This window comes from Bombina bombina, chromosome 4 (assembly GCF_027579735.1).
Source record: "Bombina bombina isolate aBomBom1 chromosome 4, aBomBom1.pri, whole genome shotgun sequence".
Taxonomy (NCBI): Eukaryota; Metazoa; Chordata; class Amphibia; order Anura; family Bombinatoridae; genus Bombina; species Bombina bombina.
The window spans coordinates 391218680-391237737 of NC_069502.1; the positions used below are offsets into that span (position 1 = coordinate 391218680).

A 19058-nucleotide genomic window follows, 5' to 3' on the forward strand; every position below is an offset into this window, starting at 1 on the left:
GGGCTACGTTACGGAGCTTTTCATTCAGTGCTTCAGGCGTTAGTTTTTTTTCTGACACCTTCTCCCCATTGATGTCTATGAGTAAAGCGTGCACGAGCACGTCAAAACGGCGCTTGAATTGTGTGCAGTATGGAGCTTAACGCAACCATAACGCACGAAAAAGCCGGCTGTTTCAAAACTTGTAATGGCAGCACTATAGAGGGTTAAATAACACAACTTTTGTTGCGTTCGTTAATTTCCCTATAGCGTGCATAACTCGTAATCTAGGTGATTGTTAATAATAAGCAAAATTACTTCCATGTTATACGCTAATACTCTACAATGCCAATTCAACCTTGACAGAACTTTATCAATTTCAAAGTACAAAACAATCTTGGAATCAGAGGTACAACTTTTCTAAAAACTTTCCTAAAAAGATATGCAGCTGTAACTGGTGCCAAGGTTGGTTCTACAAGTATTGAATGCTTGTGCAATCAGCACATTTCCTTTTCTTACCATGTCTAATTAGCTTTTGTTTGCCATAAAATAACAAAAATAAAATATTATGTCGCTATTAATCCTAAAACAAATGAGAATTAACTCTATTTTCATCCCATTTAACAAAACAAAATATTCAAAATTCATTAGGGGTGAATACTGCAAGCTTGTTATTTTCCCCAGACAATTAAGGAAAAATCTAATATATTGTTCTCCAACATCAAGGAAAAAAAAATCAGAAGTCTTCAAACATATTTCCTTGTGAAAAGAGGATCAGCTCATACAAAAAAAAAAGTAAAAGCTATTTATTTTTTAGACTTGGTTGTTTGGGTTTGCTTTTATGCGAGTCTGTATGAGAGTTATTTCAGTGAAGGCTTACAAATGGCTAGGCATTTTTTTGTAAGAAAAAATCCCTTATAAACAGAACAGGTCAATAAAAACATAGTACATACACTATGGCCAAACGTCTAATACGCTTACCTAAATCCAAAGCAGACTTCTCTGGGATTCTGACCACTTTTGTGCTTTTCTCAGCCTCAGTTTTTATGATGTCAGAGTCATCTCCCTTCTTCTTAATGGATTGCCCTTTGGATGGTTCACCTTTTAATACAATTTCTGGCTTCTTCCCTTTGCTCTGTGTTGGCGTAATTGGTTCACTCAGATCAAGAAGATCCAGCCCTGGTGATAATACTGTCAGATATTATACGTTATGTGTTGTACAGATGAAGCCACAAGCGATTTTCAGATCTTTTAAACAAACTTCACATGTTCAAATATTCTCTAATACAATCAAGATACAGATTACATTTGAGTTGTAATCTTTATGAACTGGTAGTAGCAACAAATATATTCATTAAAGCCTATGGAGATTTTTGAAGTTACTACAAGTTCACAAAACGTACAACTAAACTAGCCCTATGTAATTTGTTCATTTACAGAGCAATAAACTGCATGGTAGCTGTTCAAGCGTCTATACATCTCTCATAGATGGTATTTAAGGACTATACTGATGTGTATACACATACAGATGGTTTCTCATCCCAGAGCATTTATTGAGACTTAGGCTGTTTAAATAAGTTTATGTACAGAAAGCCAAATACCCTACTATCTGCATGCTCCCAGTCCCCTTAAAGGGATACTGAACCCACATTTTTTTCTTTTATGATTCAGATAGAGCATGCAATTTTAAGCACCTTTCTAATTTACTTGTATTATTACATTTTCTTCCTTCTCTTAGTATCTTTATTTGAAAAAGCAGGAATGTAAGTTTAAGAGCCAGCCCATCTTTGGTTCAGCACCTGGGTATCGCTTGCTGATTGGTGGCTAAATGCAGACTCCATTTAGCAAGCACTAAACAGGGTGCTGAACCAAAAATAGTCCGGCTCATAAGCTTACATTCCTGCTTTTTTAAATAAAGATACTAAGAGAACAAAGAAAAATTGATAATAGGAGTACATTAGGAAGTTGCTTAAAATTGCATGCTCTATCTGAATCATGAAAGAAAAAATTTGGGTTCAGTATCCCTTTAACTAATTAGGATGGCTGTAATGTACATATTTTTATTATTATTTGTATGTAGTGTTATTGCAACTGCAGTCTGATCTGACATCTTCAGCAGCTCACAGTGTCCAGACTGAGAGACACCAATGAAATCATTAGTCATATCGCTCAGTACATTGTTGGAGGCTCCATGCTTCACTGGAAGCTGCAGAAGATATTAGGCCGGTAATTATGGTGAGGTTCTACTGCTTGTATGAGAACCCTTAAAGGGACAGTCAAGTCTCATGATTCAAATAGTGCATGTAATTTTAAACAACTTTCCAATTTACTTGTATCACCAATTTTGCATTGTTCTCTTGGTATTCTTAGTGGAAAACGAAACCTAGGTAGGCTCATATGCTAATTTCTTAGACCTTGAAGGCTGCCTCTAATCTGAATGCATTTTGACAGTTTTTCACCACTAGAGGGCATTAGTTCATGTGTGTCATATAGATAACATTGAGCTCATGCATGTGAAAATACCTAGGAGTCAGCACTGATTGGCTAAAAAGCAAGTCTGTCAAAAGAATTGAAATAAAGGGGTAGTTGGGGGGCGGAGTCTGGTGCACACGAGAATGGCCGCATAATTTTGCTGCTCCGGTCCTGGCTATGATTTATTCATCATCACCTAATGTTTTCTATAAAATTGAACTCTGAAAAAACCCTTGAGTAAACTCTGGACTCATATTTAGCAGTTGGCGGCAGCCAAATCAAATCTTTGGTGTTACATTTTTGCATTGAGACCGGAGCCCTATCCTGACTCTGCTTAAGCAGCGGCCATCTTTCCACCCTCGTGGCCATGGGATCTTGCAATTCCACCCGGGCTCCCAAGTCAAGCTGAGGACAGGTGCCGTCACTTGGACCCCCCGGCGGGTACCCTTTAAGGGCCTGTCGTTAAGGAGCAGTGCTATTCCATCAATCACTGCAGTTCAATCTATAATTTTTTGCACGTCTTCAGGCACCGCTATCCAGTTTCACGTTTTCCCCTGCCCCACTATTGTGGGCTATCACCTATATCTATCATGGACGCAAACCTGATCCTAACTGAACTAAGCAGGCTACTAAATTCTTACCAGCTGGCATTCTCTGATGCGCTGAGCGCAGCCTTTGGCCCTGTGGTCCAAGAGTTGGCCCCCACGGAAAAGATCTCAGACCAGACTGAGGAGGCCGGCAGAGACGGGGGTGTTATGGGGCCCCAGCACCTACCTCATGCTGTCGTCTCTCCTTTTGAGTCGGCTGAAGTACTACTTACTAGCGAGACTGAGCAAAATAAAGGAGACCTCTCGTTACTAAGCGCTGAAGTGGAAAGCTGGCGTGGAGGCTGGTGTTTCCGAGAAGAGCGTTTGGGGATACTAGCCTGCATCAACCCTCGGATAACTCCGGAGCAGATTGGCCCTCCTTGTACCTATCACCTGAGGAGAGCCTGGAGCCCTTCACTTTTAACACCAGTATTTGAGGTACCCGATCACGAGCCTGCTATTCAGAGGGAGCAATATTACATCACGATGCAGAGTGAGTTCTATAAAGTGCTGGATTCGTTTAAAATCCTGACTGGTAGCCTAGTGTTTCCCTCAATAACTTTTGCCCTTTGGACACAAAATAGTCTGGGAACTCTCGCTGAGACACTAGTATCTCTGTTGTTGCTGTATAGCTGGGCAGACTTGGGACATGCCGAATTCACCTGTACGGGTATCGGCTAAGAATACAGTGGAGAACTTTACTTGCAGCTCTTTAAGCTTCACTAGTACACTGTTCATAATGAAGGAACTTTTCATGTTAAAAAATTCTATTATATCAAGCTTTGTTAGACCAGTGTTTAGCGCTAGAAACGTTTTCTTGTACAGTTTATTTTCTTAAAGAAACTTCTAGCTCTTAGCTTGCTAAAGCTGGTCTAACCTGTTATGCTATACTACATATTTAATGTTATAAATATATAAACATCTAATACAGTGAGAAACTCTGCCAAAATAACTACCTTAATCTTTTTACCCATATGCCTGTGCCTGTCGATGCTTCAATTACACTACCTTTATCTGTGAGACAGGGATATGCCATTAATTTGAGACTTCTGATTTTCATTGCCCCTGCACTGTCCGTGTATTTAGCAGAATACCCTGTATATAGCCCTAGAAAAGTTAGTTTGCAAGCTTATGTTTTTTTGGTTTTTTTTTAACTTGTTTTATGGTCGTTACCTTTATTCATTTTAATGACTACATATAATGACCATTTTCTTGATATGCTTAGCGGGAACACATAGATTGAGGTTTCATGTTAGCGGAAGCCACCTCTTCAATAATAGAAACCAGCTAGACGTGCTACCACAGTTCTTGTTATAAATACAAATACACATTATAAAGCAACAGTTCACTACAAGAACTCTAAGAAAGAAAAAATAAAAATAAAATGGAAGTTCAACATTTGGGATCCAAGAGTGGTCTCTTCCAGTCAAAGGGTACCTCCTGTAGCTCTGCACTTTCTATATTAACATGAGGTCCATGAGCGGCCTCAATTAACAACTAGGAGGTATATTGTTATGTTAGGCAAGCATTATACCTATACCCCCATGATTTGTCATTATTATATACTGTATACTATAATTTCCTATTGCTTGTATGTTTCTCACCAGTTACTCTATATGTTTTTTGTTTTGATGACATGACATGCATGTAAGCCTTTAATTGAACTTCAATAAAAAATACAAAAAAAAAAAAAAAAAAGAAATAAAGGGGTAGTTTGCAGAGGCTTTGAAACAAGGTAATCACAGAGGTAATGTCACGTTGCGTCGCTCTAGCCGTTGCTATGGGCGCGGAATCTCCTTCCCTGCTCATTGCCAGGGGCTGTGTCAGGTCCGGATGCATGAGGCGCTGACATCATCGCCGCATGCTGCTCTCTCACTGATGCCGTTCCGGATGTCTGTGGCACGAGTCCTGCGGCTATGTAAGCATAATCAAAACTATCTATCACTGCCCAAGTATAGGTTTTACTTTGTGTGCTTCTGGGTGTGATAGATCCTTATTGTTATATTGCTTTATTTTTTGTGTTTGTACCCTACCTGCCTGACTACTCTGCCTGTTATACCCCTGAATTGCTGGATTGATATACTGCTGCTGAACTCTGCTTGTCTGACTACTCTACTTGTTTAACCCCTAAATTGCTGGACTGATACTCTGCTGCTGAACTCTGCTTGCCTGAATACTCTGCCTATTAACCCCTATTATTCTGGATTGCCTCTCTGCTGCCAAACCCTGCCTGACTGACCATTCTAGTGGTTTGCCCTTGGACTGCTTTACCATTGCCAAACCCTGCCTGCCTGACCATTCTAGTGGTTTGCCCATGGACTGCTTTACCATTGCCAAACCCTGCCTGCCTGACCATTCTAGTGGTTTACCTTGGACTGCTCCACCATTGCCGCTGAAGACTACCCTGCCTGTGGTAAATGCTGCTTTCCTCATCTTGCAAACTTTCTCTGCTCTGGGATATTCCCTATCTTTTCCATCTCGACGCCGGGATAACAAGACTACTGTCCGAGTTCGGTCTGATAGAGGAGCATTACAGGTAAAACGTGTATTATTATAACTGTGTTGGCTATGCAAATCTGGGTAATGGGTAATAAAGGGATTATCTATCTTTTTAAACAACAAATATTCTGATGTTGACTGTCCCTTTAAGAAAATAAAAAGTGTGAAAGAGGGTAAAATATGTTTTGTATTACAGCATACATCCAGCTGGAGGGCAAGAGGAGGGCCGTGAATGAAATACACACTTTGAGGGTAGATCAAATAAAATTCAAACTACCTCTGGTTATTAGGGTTTAATAATCATTTCCACTGGAAAAAGAACTGAATATAATTTAATGTATTTGTATTCCTAGTAAACCTTTCATTGGCACTGCATGAGAATGTTTTTGTTACAGAAATTATCTCTAGCCCACATTATTAGGCACACTGGCAAACTAAAGTAGGTTTTGTTTTATAGAATGAAAGATAATTGTGGGTATATACAAGTAAGCTGTAATGTCATCTAGTAGAGTACAAATGCATAGTGTGGCAAACACAAGATGGGGAACTGGGTCACTGATATCAAACTAGACTTTGAAATAATGGTATTTAAGGTTTTTTTTCTCCACATGGGAACATTGTAAATGTGAAGAAAAAAAATATGACGTAAAAGTGTAAAAGTTAGATTAAATCCTTTGGACCATCTAAAATTCCACAGTCTGGAAATCTAGCTTGCCAAATGTTAGCTTTAGAATCTAAAATGCAAGAGTAGCAACTACTTGTATGTTTACAGCTGGAAGGAACAGGATTTATAACATTTTGTTGCAGACCCCGAAAGTCCACTGATCTTTTTATAGGGCAGGGTTCTATGCACTCCAATAGAATTGTTCTTTAGTTATATGTTGTTAACATAAATGAATGTAAACATTAGCAAATTTGACTTTTATTGCAATGTCATCAACCCTTTATTTCTTAATACAATGTACTCTTCAACTCTGGATATGGCCAACAACAAATGTTCCTAGTTCTGGAAACAGTAGAAAAGCATTACAATTTAAACAGGTTTCTATTCTAACAAGTAATTTGAGTTATTATGTCCTATTAATTAAACTTTAGTGCTCTCATAACTAAACTCTCATCCAATATACAAACATAATTGCATTTTAAAGGGACACTCAGGTCAAATTAAATGTTCATGATTCAGACACGGCATGTAATTTTAAACAAATTTCCAATTTACTTCCATTAAAAAAAAATGTGCAGTCTTTTATATTTACAATTTATGAGTCACCAGATCCTACTGAGCATGTGCAAGAATGCACAGACTATACATATATGCATTTGTGATTGGCTGATTGCTATCACATGGTACAAGGGGAGTGGAAATATACATACCTTTGAAATTTGTTATAAAAAAAAATCTACTACTCATTTGAAGCTCAGACTAAATGCTATTGCATTGTCTTGTTATCTTGCATTTGTTGATTATGCAAATCTAATGTGTTGACTGGTCCTTTAACTAATAAACAATCTCCCTTTGACTGGTCTTCATTTCAGCAGTTCTTAATTTTGCTCTCTCTCTTATGTGGACTTCACCCAAATATGGAATATTGTATTTATTGATACAATTTTATCAAAAAATGCATTGCTAAAAAAAGAAGACAATTAAATAAACATGACTTACATTTCTCTGCGGTTGTTCGGATAAGCAGAAAACACAAATGGAGATCTCTATTTAATATTATAGAGCATGAATTCTGGGAAAGCTTTTGTGTTTCCTAAAATTAACCAGTGCTAATATATGTGCCATGCATCTTAAGTATTACCGAATGCCATTTCAACTGACTTTCTCACACAGATACTGTTAATTCCATTTAATTCCATCACTCAATAAAATTCCTTATTATAGTTAGAATGTCTCTACCTTTTTGGCTGCATATCAAAAGCCCTGCTGCTATCAACATAGGCATGCACATAATAAAACTCTTGTCAGCAATTAATTAACTGACAACTGGGTAGAAAAAAGTATAGTGTCATGTAAAAAATAACATTAAAACATTAAAAACACAACGCGTTTCACTGTTTTTGTATAGCTGCTTCATCAGGTGTACAGTAACAAAATATGGGAATCACATTATGTTTTTAATCTTTTTATATGATTTTAAATAAAATACTTTTACATTACACTATCCTGTTTAATGGTCCTGCACAATTGTGGGTATATATTGGTTGTAAGTTGAGAGGCTTTGATATCTCAGTGTGTGATCAAATGCATAGAAAAGTGTGAGTAACAATGCAGCTTATACTTCTGATCCCCGTATTGTTTGCCACATTTCTGCACAATGGTGGCGCCTCTTCCTTTTCTGTTATTTGTATTAAACAGACGACTACAATGACACTTTGCGGAGAAGCAGCCTTCAGGAAAAGCTGATATACCAGTTTGATACAAGGAATTTACAAAGGAATTTACCATTTATTCTGTGAGACTATTTGGGATTCTCTGGTCTCTGTTATTTTGGATTAGTACCTTCGCCCAGGATTTGGGTTTGATCTATTTTAAATTTTTGTTTATTTTAAAGGGACATCAAAAAGCCCTATTTTTTATAATTTAGATTGAACATACAATTATAAACAACTTTTTAGTTTATATATATTATAAAATTTGTATCATTCTCTTGGTATCCTTTGTTGAAGGAGCAGCAACACACTACTGTGAGCTAGCTGAACACATCAGAATGACAAGAGGCATATATGTGAAGCCATCAATCACAAACTAGCGCCAAGTACATTGCTGCTCCTGAGCCTACATAGGGATGCTTTTCAACAAAGGATACCAAAAGAATGAAGTAAATTTGATAATAGAAGCAAATTAGAAATCTGTTGCTCTATCTGAATCATGAAAGAAACATTTTGGGTCTTACGTCCCTTTAAGTGAAAGTTCAAAGTTCCAGGGTCTCACCATAAATAATTGCCATACTATCCGTCAGCGTGAATCTACAGTATATAAACTAAACTCTAATACTGGGATTATCTTATGGAAACCCTTAAACTGAGACAACTGGAAATACTGTGTTAAAACATAATTTATGCTTACCTGATAAATTTATTTCTCTTGTGGTGTATCCAGTCCACGGATCATCCATTACTTGTGGAATATTCTCATTCCCAACAGGAAGTTGCAAGAGGACACCCACAGCAGAGCTGTAATATAGCTCCTCCCCTAACTGTCATAGCCAGTCATTCGACCGAAAACAAGCCGAGAAAGGAGGAACCATAGGGTGCAGTGGTTACTGTAGTTTAAATTTAAAAATTACCTGCCTTAAAATGACAGGGCGGGCCATGGACTGGATACACCACAAGAGAAATAAATTTATCAGGTAAGCATAAATTGTGTTTTCTCTTGTAAGGTGTATCCAGTCCACGGATCATCCATTACTTGTGGGATACCAATACCAAAGCTAAAGTACACGGATGAAGGGAGGGACAAGGCAGGAACTTAAATGGAAGGAACCACTGCCCGTAAAACCTTTCTCCCAAATATAGCCTCCGAAGAAGCAAAAGTATCAAATTTGTAAAATTTTGAAAAAATATGAAGCGAAGACCAAGTCGTCGCCTTGCAAATCTGATCAAAAGAAGCCTCATTTTTAAAGGCCCAAGTGGAAGCCACAGCTCTAGTGGAATGAGCTGTAATCCTTTCAGGAGGTTGCTGTCCAGCAGTCTCATAGGCTAAGCATATTAAGCTTTTTAGTCAAAAAGAAAAAGAGGTTGCCGAAGCCTTTTGACCTCTCCTCTGTCCAGAGTAGACAACAAACAAAGCAGATGTTTGACGAAAACCTTTAGTAGCTTGTAAGTAAAACTTTAAAGCACGGACCACGTCCAAATTGTGTAACACAAGGATGGAACAACAATCTCTTTATTGATATTCTTGTTAGATACCACCTTAGATAAGAACCCATGTTTGGTACGCAGACTACCTTATCCGTATGAAAAATCAGATAAGGAGAATCACATTGTAAGGCAGATAGCTCAGAGACTCTACGAGCCAAGGAAATAGCTACCAAAAAAAGAACTTTCCAAGATAAAAGCTTGATATCTATGGAATGAAGAGGTTCAAACGGAACTCCTTGAAGAACCTTAAGAATCAAGTTCAAGCTCCATGGTGGAGCAACAGGTTTAAACACAGGCTTGATTCTAACTAAAGCCTGACAAAATGCCTGAACGTCTGGAACATCTGCCAGACGCTTAACTAGCTGACAATCCTTTTTCCAAACCTTCTTGGAGAAAAGATAATATCCTAGCAATCCTGACCTTACTCCATGAGTAACCCTTGGATTCACACCAATAAAGATATCTACGCCATACCTTATGGTAAATTTTCCTGGTGACAGGCTTTCGTGCCTGTCTTAAGGTATCAATAACTGACTCAGAGAAGCCACGCTTTGATAAAATCAAGCGTTCAATCTCCAGGCAGTCAGCCTCAGAGAAATTAGATTTGGATGGTTGAAAGGACCCTGAAGGAGAAGGTCCTGTTTCAGAGGCAGAGACCATGGTGGAAAGGATGACATGTCCACTAGATCTGCATACCAGGTCCTGCGTGGCCACGCAGGTGCTTTCAGGATCACTGATGCTCTCTCCTGCTTGATCTTGGCAATCAGTCGAGGGAGCAGAGGAAATGGTGGAAACACATAAGCCAGGTTGAAAGACCAGGGCGCTGCTAGAGCATCTATCAGTGTCGCCTTGGGATCCCTGGACCTGGATCCGTAACACGGAAGCTTGGCGTTCTGGCGAGACGCCATGAGATCCAGTTCTGGTTTGCCCCAACGATGAATCAGTTGTGCAAATGTCTCCGGATGGAGTTCCCACTCTCCCGGATGAAAAGTCTGACGACTTAGAAAATCCGCCTCCCAGTGCTCTACACCTGGGATATGGATAACTGATAGGTGGCAAGAGTGAATCTCTGCCCAGCGAATAATTTTTTAAACTTCTAACATCTCTAGGGAACTTCTCGTTCCCCCTTGATGGTTGATGTAAGCTACAGTCGTGATGTTGTCCGACTGAAATCTGATGTACCTCAGAGTTGCTAACTGAGGCCAAGCCTGAAGAGCCTTGAATATCGCTCTTAGTTCCAGAATATTTAATGGAAGGAGAGACTCCTCCTGAGTCCATGATCCCTGAGCCTTCAGGGAGTTCCAGACTGCAGCCCAACCTAGAAGGCTGGCATCTGTCGTAACAATTGTCCAATCTGGCCTGCGAAAGGTCATACCTTTGGACAGATGGACCCGAGATAGCCACCAGAGAAGAGAATCCCTGGTCTCTTGGTCCAGATTCAGTTGAGGGGACAAATCTGTGTAATCCCCGCTCCACTGACTGAGCATGCATAGTTGCAGCTGTCTGAGATGTAAGCGTGCAAACAGCACTATGTTCATTGCCGCTACCATTAAGCCGATTACTTCCATACACTGAACCACCGAAGGGCGCGGAATGGAATGAAGAACCCGGCAGGAATTTAGAAGCTTTGATAACCTGGACTCCGTCAGGTGAATTTTCATTTCTACAGAATCTATCAGAGTCCCTAGAAAGGAAACTCTTGTGAGTGGGGATAGAAAACTCTTTTCCTCGTTCACTTTCCACCCATGCGACCACAGAAATGCCAGTACTACGTCCGTATGAGACTTGGCAATTTGGAAGTTTGATGCCTGTACCAGGATGTCATCTAAATAAGGGGCTACTGCTATGCCCCGCGGCCTTACGACCGCCATAAGTGACCCTAGAACCTTTGTAAAGATTCTTGGGGCTGTAGCTAATCCCAAGGGAAGAGCTACAACTGGTAATGCCTGTCTTAAAAGGCAAACCTGAGAAACCGATGATGATCTTTGTGTATCGGAATGTGAAGATAAGCATCCTTTAGATCCACTGTAGTCATATATTGACCCTCCTGGATCAGTGGTAGGATGGTACGAATAGATTCCATCTTGAACGACGGAACTTTGAGGAATTTGTTTAAGATCTTTAGATCCAAAATTGGTCTGAAGGTTCCCTCTTTTTTGGGAACCACAAACAGATTTGAGTAAAAACCCTGTCCCTGTTCCTCCTTTGGAACTGGATGGATCACTCCCATAAATAGGAGGACTCGTACACAGTGTAAGAATGCCTCTCTCTTTATCTGGTGTGCAGATAATTGTGAAAGGTGAAATCTCCCTTTTGGGGGGAAGCTTTGAAGTCCAGAAGATATCCCTGGGATATAATTTCCAACGCCCAGGGATCCTGAACATCTCTTGCCCACGCCTGGGCAAAGAGTGAAAGTCTGCCCCCTACTAGATCCGTTCCCGGATAGGGGGCCGTTCCTTCATGCTGTCTTAGAGGCAGCAGCAGGCTTTTTTACTGCTGCTTACCTTTTTTCCATGTCAGGTTTGGTCTCCAGACCGTCTTGGATTGAGCAAAAGTTCCCTCTTGTTTATTATTAGAGGAAGTAGATGCCGCACCTGCCTTGAAGTTTTGAAAGGCACGAAAATTAGCCTGTTTGGCCCTAGATTTGGACCTGTCCTGAGGAAGGGCATGACCTTTTCCTCCAGTGATATCAGCAATAATCTCCTTCAACCAGGCCCGAATAGGGTCTGCCCCTTGAAGGGAATGTTAAGTAGCTTAGATTTTGAAGTCACGTCAGCTGACCATATTCTAAGCCATAGCGCTCTGCGTGCCTGTATAGCAAAACCAGAATTCTTAGCCGTTAGTTTAGTCAAATGAACAATGGCATCAGAATAAAAGAATTGGCTAGCTTAAGTGCTCTAAGTTTGCCAAGTATGTCATCCAATGGAGTTGCTACCTGTAAAGCCTCTTCCAGAGACTCAAACCAGTACGCAGCAGCAGCAGTGACAAGGGCAATGCATGCAAGGGGCTGTAGGATAAAACCTTGTTGAATAAATATTTTCTTAAGGTAACCTCTAATTTTTTATCCATTGGATCTAAAAAAAAAAAGCACAACTGTCCTCAACAGGGATAGTAGTACGCTTTACTAGAGTAGAAACTGCTCCCTCCACCTTAGGGACTGTCTGCCATAAGTCCCATGTGGTGGCGTCTATTGGAAACATTTTTCTAAAAATAGGAGGGGAAGAGAACGGCACACCTGGTCTATCCCATTCCTTATTAATAATTTCTGTAAACCTTTTAGGTATTTGGAAAAACATCAGTACACACCGGCACTGCAAAGTATTTATCCAGTCTACACAATTTCTCTGGCACTGCAATGGTATCACAGTCATTCAGAGCAGCTAAAACCTCCCTAAGCAACACGCGGAGGTGTTCAAGCTTAAATTTAAATGTAGAAATATTAGAATCAGGTATCTTTCCTGAGTCATTAACATCACCCACTGACTGAAGCTCTCTTTCCTCAGCTTCTGCATATTGTGAGGCAGTATCAGACATGGTTCTTAAAGCGTCAGTATGCTCTGCATTTTGTCTCACCCCAGAGCTATCTCGCTTACCTCTAAGTTCAGGTAGTCTGGCTAATACCGCTGACAGTGTATTATCCATGACTGCCGCCATGTCTTGTAAAGTAAACGCTATGGGCGCCCTAGATGTACTTGGCGCCATTTGAGCGTGAGTCCCTTAAGCGGGAGTCAAAGGGTCTGACACGTGGGGAAAGTTAGTCGGCATAACTTCCCCCTCGTCAGATTCCTCTGCTGATACATTTTTTAAAGACAGAAAATGATCTTTATTGCATAAAATGAAATCAGAACATTTGGTACACATTCTAAGAGGGGGTTCCACCATGGCTTTTAAACATAATAAACAAGGAGTTTCTTCTATGTCAGACATGTTTATACAGAATAGCAATGAGACTAGCAAGCTTGGAAAACACTTTAAATCAAGTTAACAAGCAAATATAAAAAACGGTACTGTGCCTTTAAGAGAAACAAATTTTGTCAGAATTTGAAAAACAGTGAAAAAATGCAGTAAATCAAACAAAATGTTTACAGTGTGTATAATAGGCTAACAGAGCATTGCACCCACTTGCAAATGGATGATTAACCCCTTAGTTCAAAAAACGGATCAAAAAAACGAAATAGACGTTTTTTAACAGTCACAACCAACTGCCACAGCAAGCTGTGGCCCTACCTTCCCCAATAAACGACTTTGGAAAGCCTTTGGGCCCTTTAGCATACAGAGGGCTTTTGAGGGAAGCTGGATGTCACAGTTTCTAATTTTAACTGCACCAACTGTAACTTTTATACTACAACAGTGGAAATTGTTTCTAGTCAAAATGTAAGCCAGCCATGTGGAAAAAACTAGAAAATAAACTATATTTAAACACTCTCTCCTACAACGTCCTTGCTTGTTGAGAGTTGCAAGAGAATGACTGGCTATGACAGTTAGGGGAGGAGCTATATTACAGCTCTGCTGTGGGTGTCCTTCTTGCAACTTCCTGTTGGGAATGAGAATATCCCACAAGTAATGGATGATCCGTGGACTGGATACACCTTACAAGAGAAATGTTTATTTATTTATGATTCTTAATATAACACATTTCAGCTTAACAAACTCTATTTCAGGTATAGCAGAAAAACGAATATATTTTCCAAATAAAATCCATTTAAAACATTTGACCAGGTTACCCTGACCTTAAAATTAGCAGCTGCTTCTTGCATAATTATGGAACACCTTGGAGAGCTGAATAGAGATTACATTAGCTCATAGTCTATGTCAAAGCCTTATTATAGTGTGCAATTGAGTGAAAGCATTGCATGTTTTAATCATTGCAGTGTTTGATGCCACTGCAATCAAACATAAATAGGTTTCTTTAATCAAGATGCTACATTTTGTACAATATACACATTTTTTCTCTTCATGACTGTTTGAAGCGACAGCAACCAAAACAAAAACTAGAAAGAAGAGCTGATTATAGTATTCAGTTACCTGCTGTATTTGAAGTAACTGGTCTGGGCTTTGCATCTGATTTTGTTTCACACAGAAAGTCGTCAATAGATGGACTCAGAAGGGGTCTGCTTTCTTGTTGCTCGTTCACCAGCTGGAAATTGAAAGAAAACAAACGAAACACATGTCAGACTAATAAACAACAGAAAACACCTGTTTGCTAAAAATCTAGAGTAGCTATAGAAGATAAATGTTTCTAGCTTTTCTTTGGGTCATAATTTAAAGGGACACTAAAGCCAAAATTCAATTTTTTATGGTTCAGATGATCAAATTGTGCCCAGTAGTCTTTTATATGCAAACTTTATGTTGTATTGGCTCCTACTGAGCATGTGTAAGAGTTCACAGTGTGATTGGCTGATGGCTGTCACATGATACAAGGGCTAGCAAATGGAAGTAAAATATATTCCCCTTTTCTTTTTAAATTCAGAGTAATGCAATTGATGTGTCTTTTTATTATTCACTCCCTCATTATGCGATTCTGTGTATTTAATTGCTCTTTAAACTGTTTGTCTACTTTATTTTGTATCTTCTATCGCTTACAAGCATTATTCAATGCAATATATCAATGCAAAGCCTATGCAAACAATACATTATTTATTATTTTTTTATTTTATCAGCTAGTATCTGACAATATAGCTTGCATGATTGGTAAAACTGCAGAAAAGAAATAATTGGGCCCCATATATCAAGCAGCCAGAGCAGCTTCGGAGCCCCAGAGTATCATGCTTGCTTCAACAAGCCTTAAATGCTAGTTAAGTAGCAGTGGTCTTAAAGGTACATTAAACGCTAAGGGCTAGATTACAAGTGGAGCGCTAAATTATTGCGCTCTCGCAAATGGGCTAATTTGCCCGTTTGCGGGAGCGCAATAAATAACCAGCCATTACAAGTGGCTGCTTATTGCTGCCGCCAGCTCGCGGTAGCAATTAGCGCTTATAAAATTAACCAGAGATCAGATCTCTGGTTAATTTTATAAATGTGCCCCAAAAGATCCTGAAAATACAGTCTAGTGTAAAAAATAAAAAAAGATTGCAACATATTTATTTTTTAATAAAATAATTGCACTAGGCAGTATTTTGGGGGTAATGTTTGCTGGAGTGGGGTGCCTTTATATTGAGGTCTATGGGAACTGTGTGTTCCAGTAAATATAAATGTATATGCTTATATACAAATATATTTATGTGTTAATATGTGTACATATATTAACACATAAATATATATGTATATAATCATATACATATATATTTCTATTTGCTGCCCATCATTGCGCTACTTATACCCTTCGCTGCGCTTAGGTTCTGATACCATTTCTGACGGCATCAGAAGAGGCTCCCATTGCATTGGAGCCTATGGAAGTGCACTCTTGTGAGCGCTATGCTTCCCAGCAATGAGAACACGAGCTCGGGTTCGCATTGCTGACAACTTGTAATACCAGAGCACATTAACATGTGCTGGTATTACTCAGTGGAGTGCAAATATCACAGACTAAAGAGATATTTAGTGTTCCACTTGAAATCTGGCCCTAAATACATTTTTAAAGCATAGTATTAAGGTTATTCTCCACCTCCTGCTAGTCATGGGTGCAGCCATGTTGAAATGTACCTTATATTGCATTCCAATACTGATGTGTTTGCACATGTGCAACAGCTCTCCTTCAGATACCTGCATTGCAACCTAAGTTCCAAAATGGCGGCAACAATAATTAAAGGGAAGTGTATAAAAATGTATTTAGTGTTTAGTGTCCTTTTAAGACCGCTGCTACTTAACCTCTCCAAGTGTGGCAGATTTCAATCATCCCAATCAGATCCAATTGAGAAGACTGACAGTTGGTGCTTACGCGCAATTAGCCACGTGTGAGCCTGGGGCGGCATTGCATATTCTGCCCACTCACTGCGAGGCCGGCTCAACGAGGTTCATGACAATGAACCTTGTCCGCCCATCAGTTGATAAATGGAGCCCATTATACTGTTAAACTTTCTATTCATACACACATACACATGTTAAAAAGAATACGTTGCATTAATATTTAGTTAGCCATGTTTTTATCTGAATTAATTAATAACAATATTAATTACATTTATTCTAAAAATGCATGTGGAGATTCTCCCCAGTTTAATCATCCAGAATCATTTAATGATTAAGGATTTCTCAGCTGTACCTAGACAGAAACACAGATCGAATATATCCTTTGGAGAGACTATTTTTAGAAGCCATGCTCACTTACTAAGTGAGATATTCTGTTTGTATCTAAGGAATGAATCAGCAACGGCAAGTTAAATATCAAGGGAAGTATAGGATGTCACGGGAGAGAACTATAGGTCAGGTGATGCAAGTAGCAATGTAAAAGTGCATAACAAAACCAACTTCACTTTAGACAAAGCAAAAAAGTCATGGAATGATGTGTTTTATATGTCCAGTTAAAAATAAAAATTATATATTAGAGACAAATAAGCCGAATACTGAGATACAAATTGACTGATGCTTATTTTCTATTTGTTCTTGTCATTTAGAGAAAAAAAACACAAACATACAAAAAATAAATAAATAAAAACTTCCCTTTTCCCCCCAAATACACTGAGATGAACATACATTAAAAAATAAGCGTTTCAAGTGGCTTTGCAAATTCCCAGTGCAAACAATCTTCTAGTAGTATTTTTGATAAATTAAAAGAAATACTTTAAGATGCAGTTAAAAAAATCTTTCACATTTTCCAGAAAAATAAATAAACTAGTCAACATATTCCAATAAACGGATACAGGAGGTTTCTGTCAACTGACTTAAAATGTTATTTAGAAAGAACAAGTTTAAAATCAACTTGGCTGTTTTCAACTTTGTTTCTAGGTTTCTGTAACATCCAAGGAAGTTTCACACTTTCTGCAAACTGAAAATGCCAATGATCATGTAACAATTTTATAATTGGAAAATATGTTGGCAGTTTTGTTAGTATCAAAGGTAATTAGAACCTAACATTGATCAAAATAATTATTTTAGAGTTATAATTGTAGTTAGTGGGAGCTCAGTGTTGTAATTGAACAGTAAATTTAAAGGGCTACATTCAAGAAACAGCGATTAGTTCTAGCCAATCGGATTGAACTTGAATCTGATTGGCTGATTCAATCAGCCAATCAGATTTTTATACCTTAATTCCGATTGGCTGATAGAATCCTATCAGCCAATCGGAATTCGACGGACGCCATCTTGGATGACGTCATTTAAAGGAACCTCATTCGTCGGGAAGTCGTCGTGCCGGAAGGATGCTCCGCGGCGGAGGAACGAAGAAAGAAGATTGAAGATGCCGATTTGCTTGAAGACATCGCCGATGGAAGAAGACTCTCTGCCGCTTGCTTCAAGACATCGCCCGGATGGAAGAAGACTTCACTGCCGCTTGCTGGAACACATCGCCCGGATCGGATGAGGAGTTGGGCCCGGCTGGGTGAATACAAGGTAGGGAGATCTTCAGGGGGTAGTGTTAGGTTTATTTAAGGGGGGTTTGGGTTAGATTAGGGGTATGTGGGTGGTGGGTTGTAATGTTGGAGGGTGGTATTGTGGGTTTTTTTGCAGGCAAAAGAGCAGTTTTCTTTGGGGCATGCCCCCACAAAAGGCCCTTTTAAGGGCTGGTAAGGTAAAAGAGCTTTGAACTTTTTTTAATTTAGAATAGGGTAGGGAATTTTTTTATTTTGGGGGGCTTTATTATTTTATTAGGGGGCTTAGAATAGGTGTATTTAGCTTAAAAATCTTGTAATCTTTTTTTTATTTTTTGTAATTTAGTGGGGGTTTTTTTGTAATTTAGTTTAGTTTATTTAATTATATTTTTAGATAGATATTTGTAGTTTCTTTAATTTATTGATAGTGTAGGTGTATTTGTAACTTAGGTTAGGATTTATTTTACAGGTAATTGGGTAATTATTTTAACTAGGTAGCTATTAAATAGTTAATAACTATTTAATAGCTATTATACCTAGTTAAAATAATTAACAATTTACCTGTAAAATAAATATAAACCCTAACATAGCTATAATGTCATTATTAATTACATTGTAGCTATCTTAGAGTTTATTTTATAGGTAAGTATTTAGATTTAAATAGGAATATTTTAGTTTATAATATGAATTAGATTTATTTAATAAGAATTTAGTTAGGGGTGTTAGGGTTAGATAGAGTTAATATAGTTTATATACATACTATAGTAACTATATTAACTATATTAACCCTAATATAATTAGGGTTAATATAGTTAATATATATAATATAATAACTATATTAACTATAATATACTTAGGGTTAATATAGATAATATAGCTGGCGGCGGGGTAGGTAGATTAAATTAGGGGTTAATAATTTTAATATAGATTGCGGCGGTGTAAGGGGTTCACATTAGGGGATAGATCAGTTAGATAGTGGCGATTTTAGGGGCTCACAGTAGGGGGTTAGTTTATGTAGATGGCGGCGGTTTAGGGGTTAAATACTTTATTAGGGATTGCGGCGGGGGATCGCGGTTGACAGGGAGATAGACATTGCGCATGCGTTAGGTGTTAGGTTTTATTTAGCATATCGCGGTTGACAGGGAGATAGACATTGCGCATGCGTTAGGTGTTAGGTTTTATTTAGCAGATCGCG

General features: G+C 38.7%; 1 protein-coding gene across 1 annotated transcript in view; it reads right to left on the reverse strand.

The window, feature by feature from the left end:
- Positions 1-19058, reverse strand: part of PEX5L (peroxisomal biogenesis factor 5 like) — a 693590-nt gene that overhangs the window by 236476 nt on the left and 438056 nt on the right. The window contains exons 3-4 of the mRNA XM_053710168.1: positions 14427-14538; positions 958-1167 (exon numbers count right to left, since the gene is read on the reverse strand). Of these exons, the coding sequence (XP_053566143.1) occupies positions 958-1167; positions 14427-14538 (322 nt within the window). The remainder of the gene's footprint in view (positions 1-957; positions 1168-14426; positions 14539-19058) is intronic.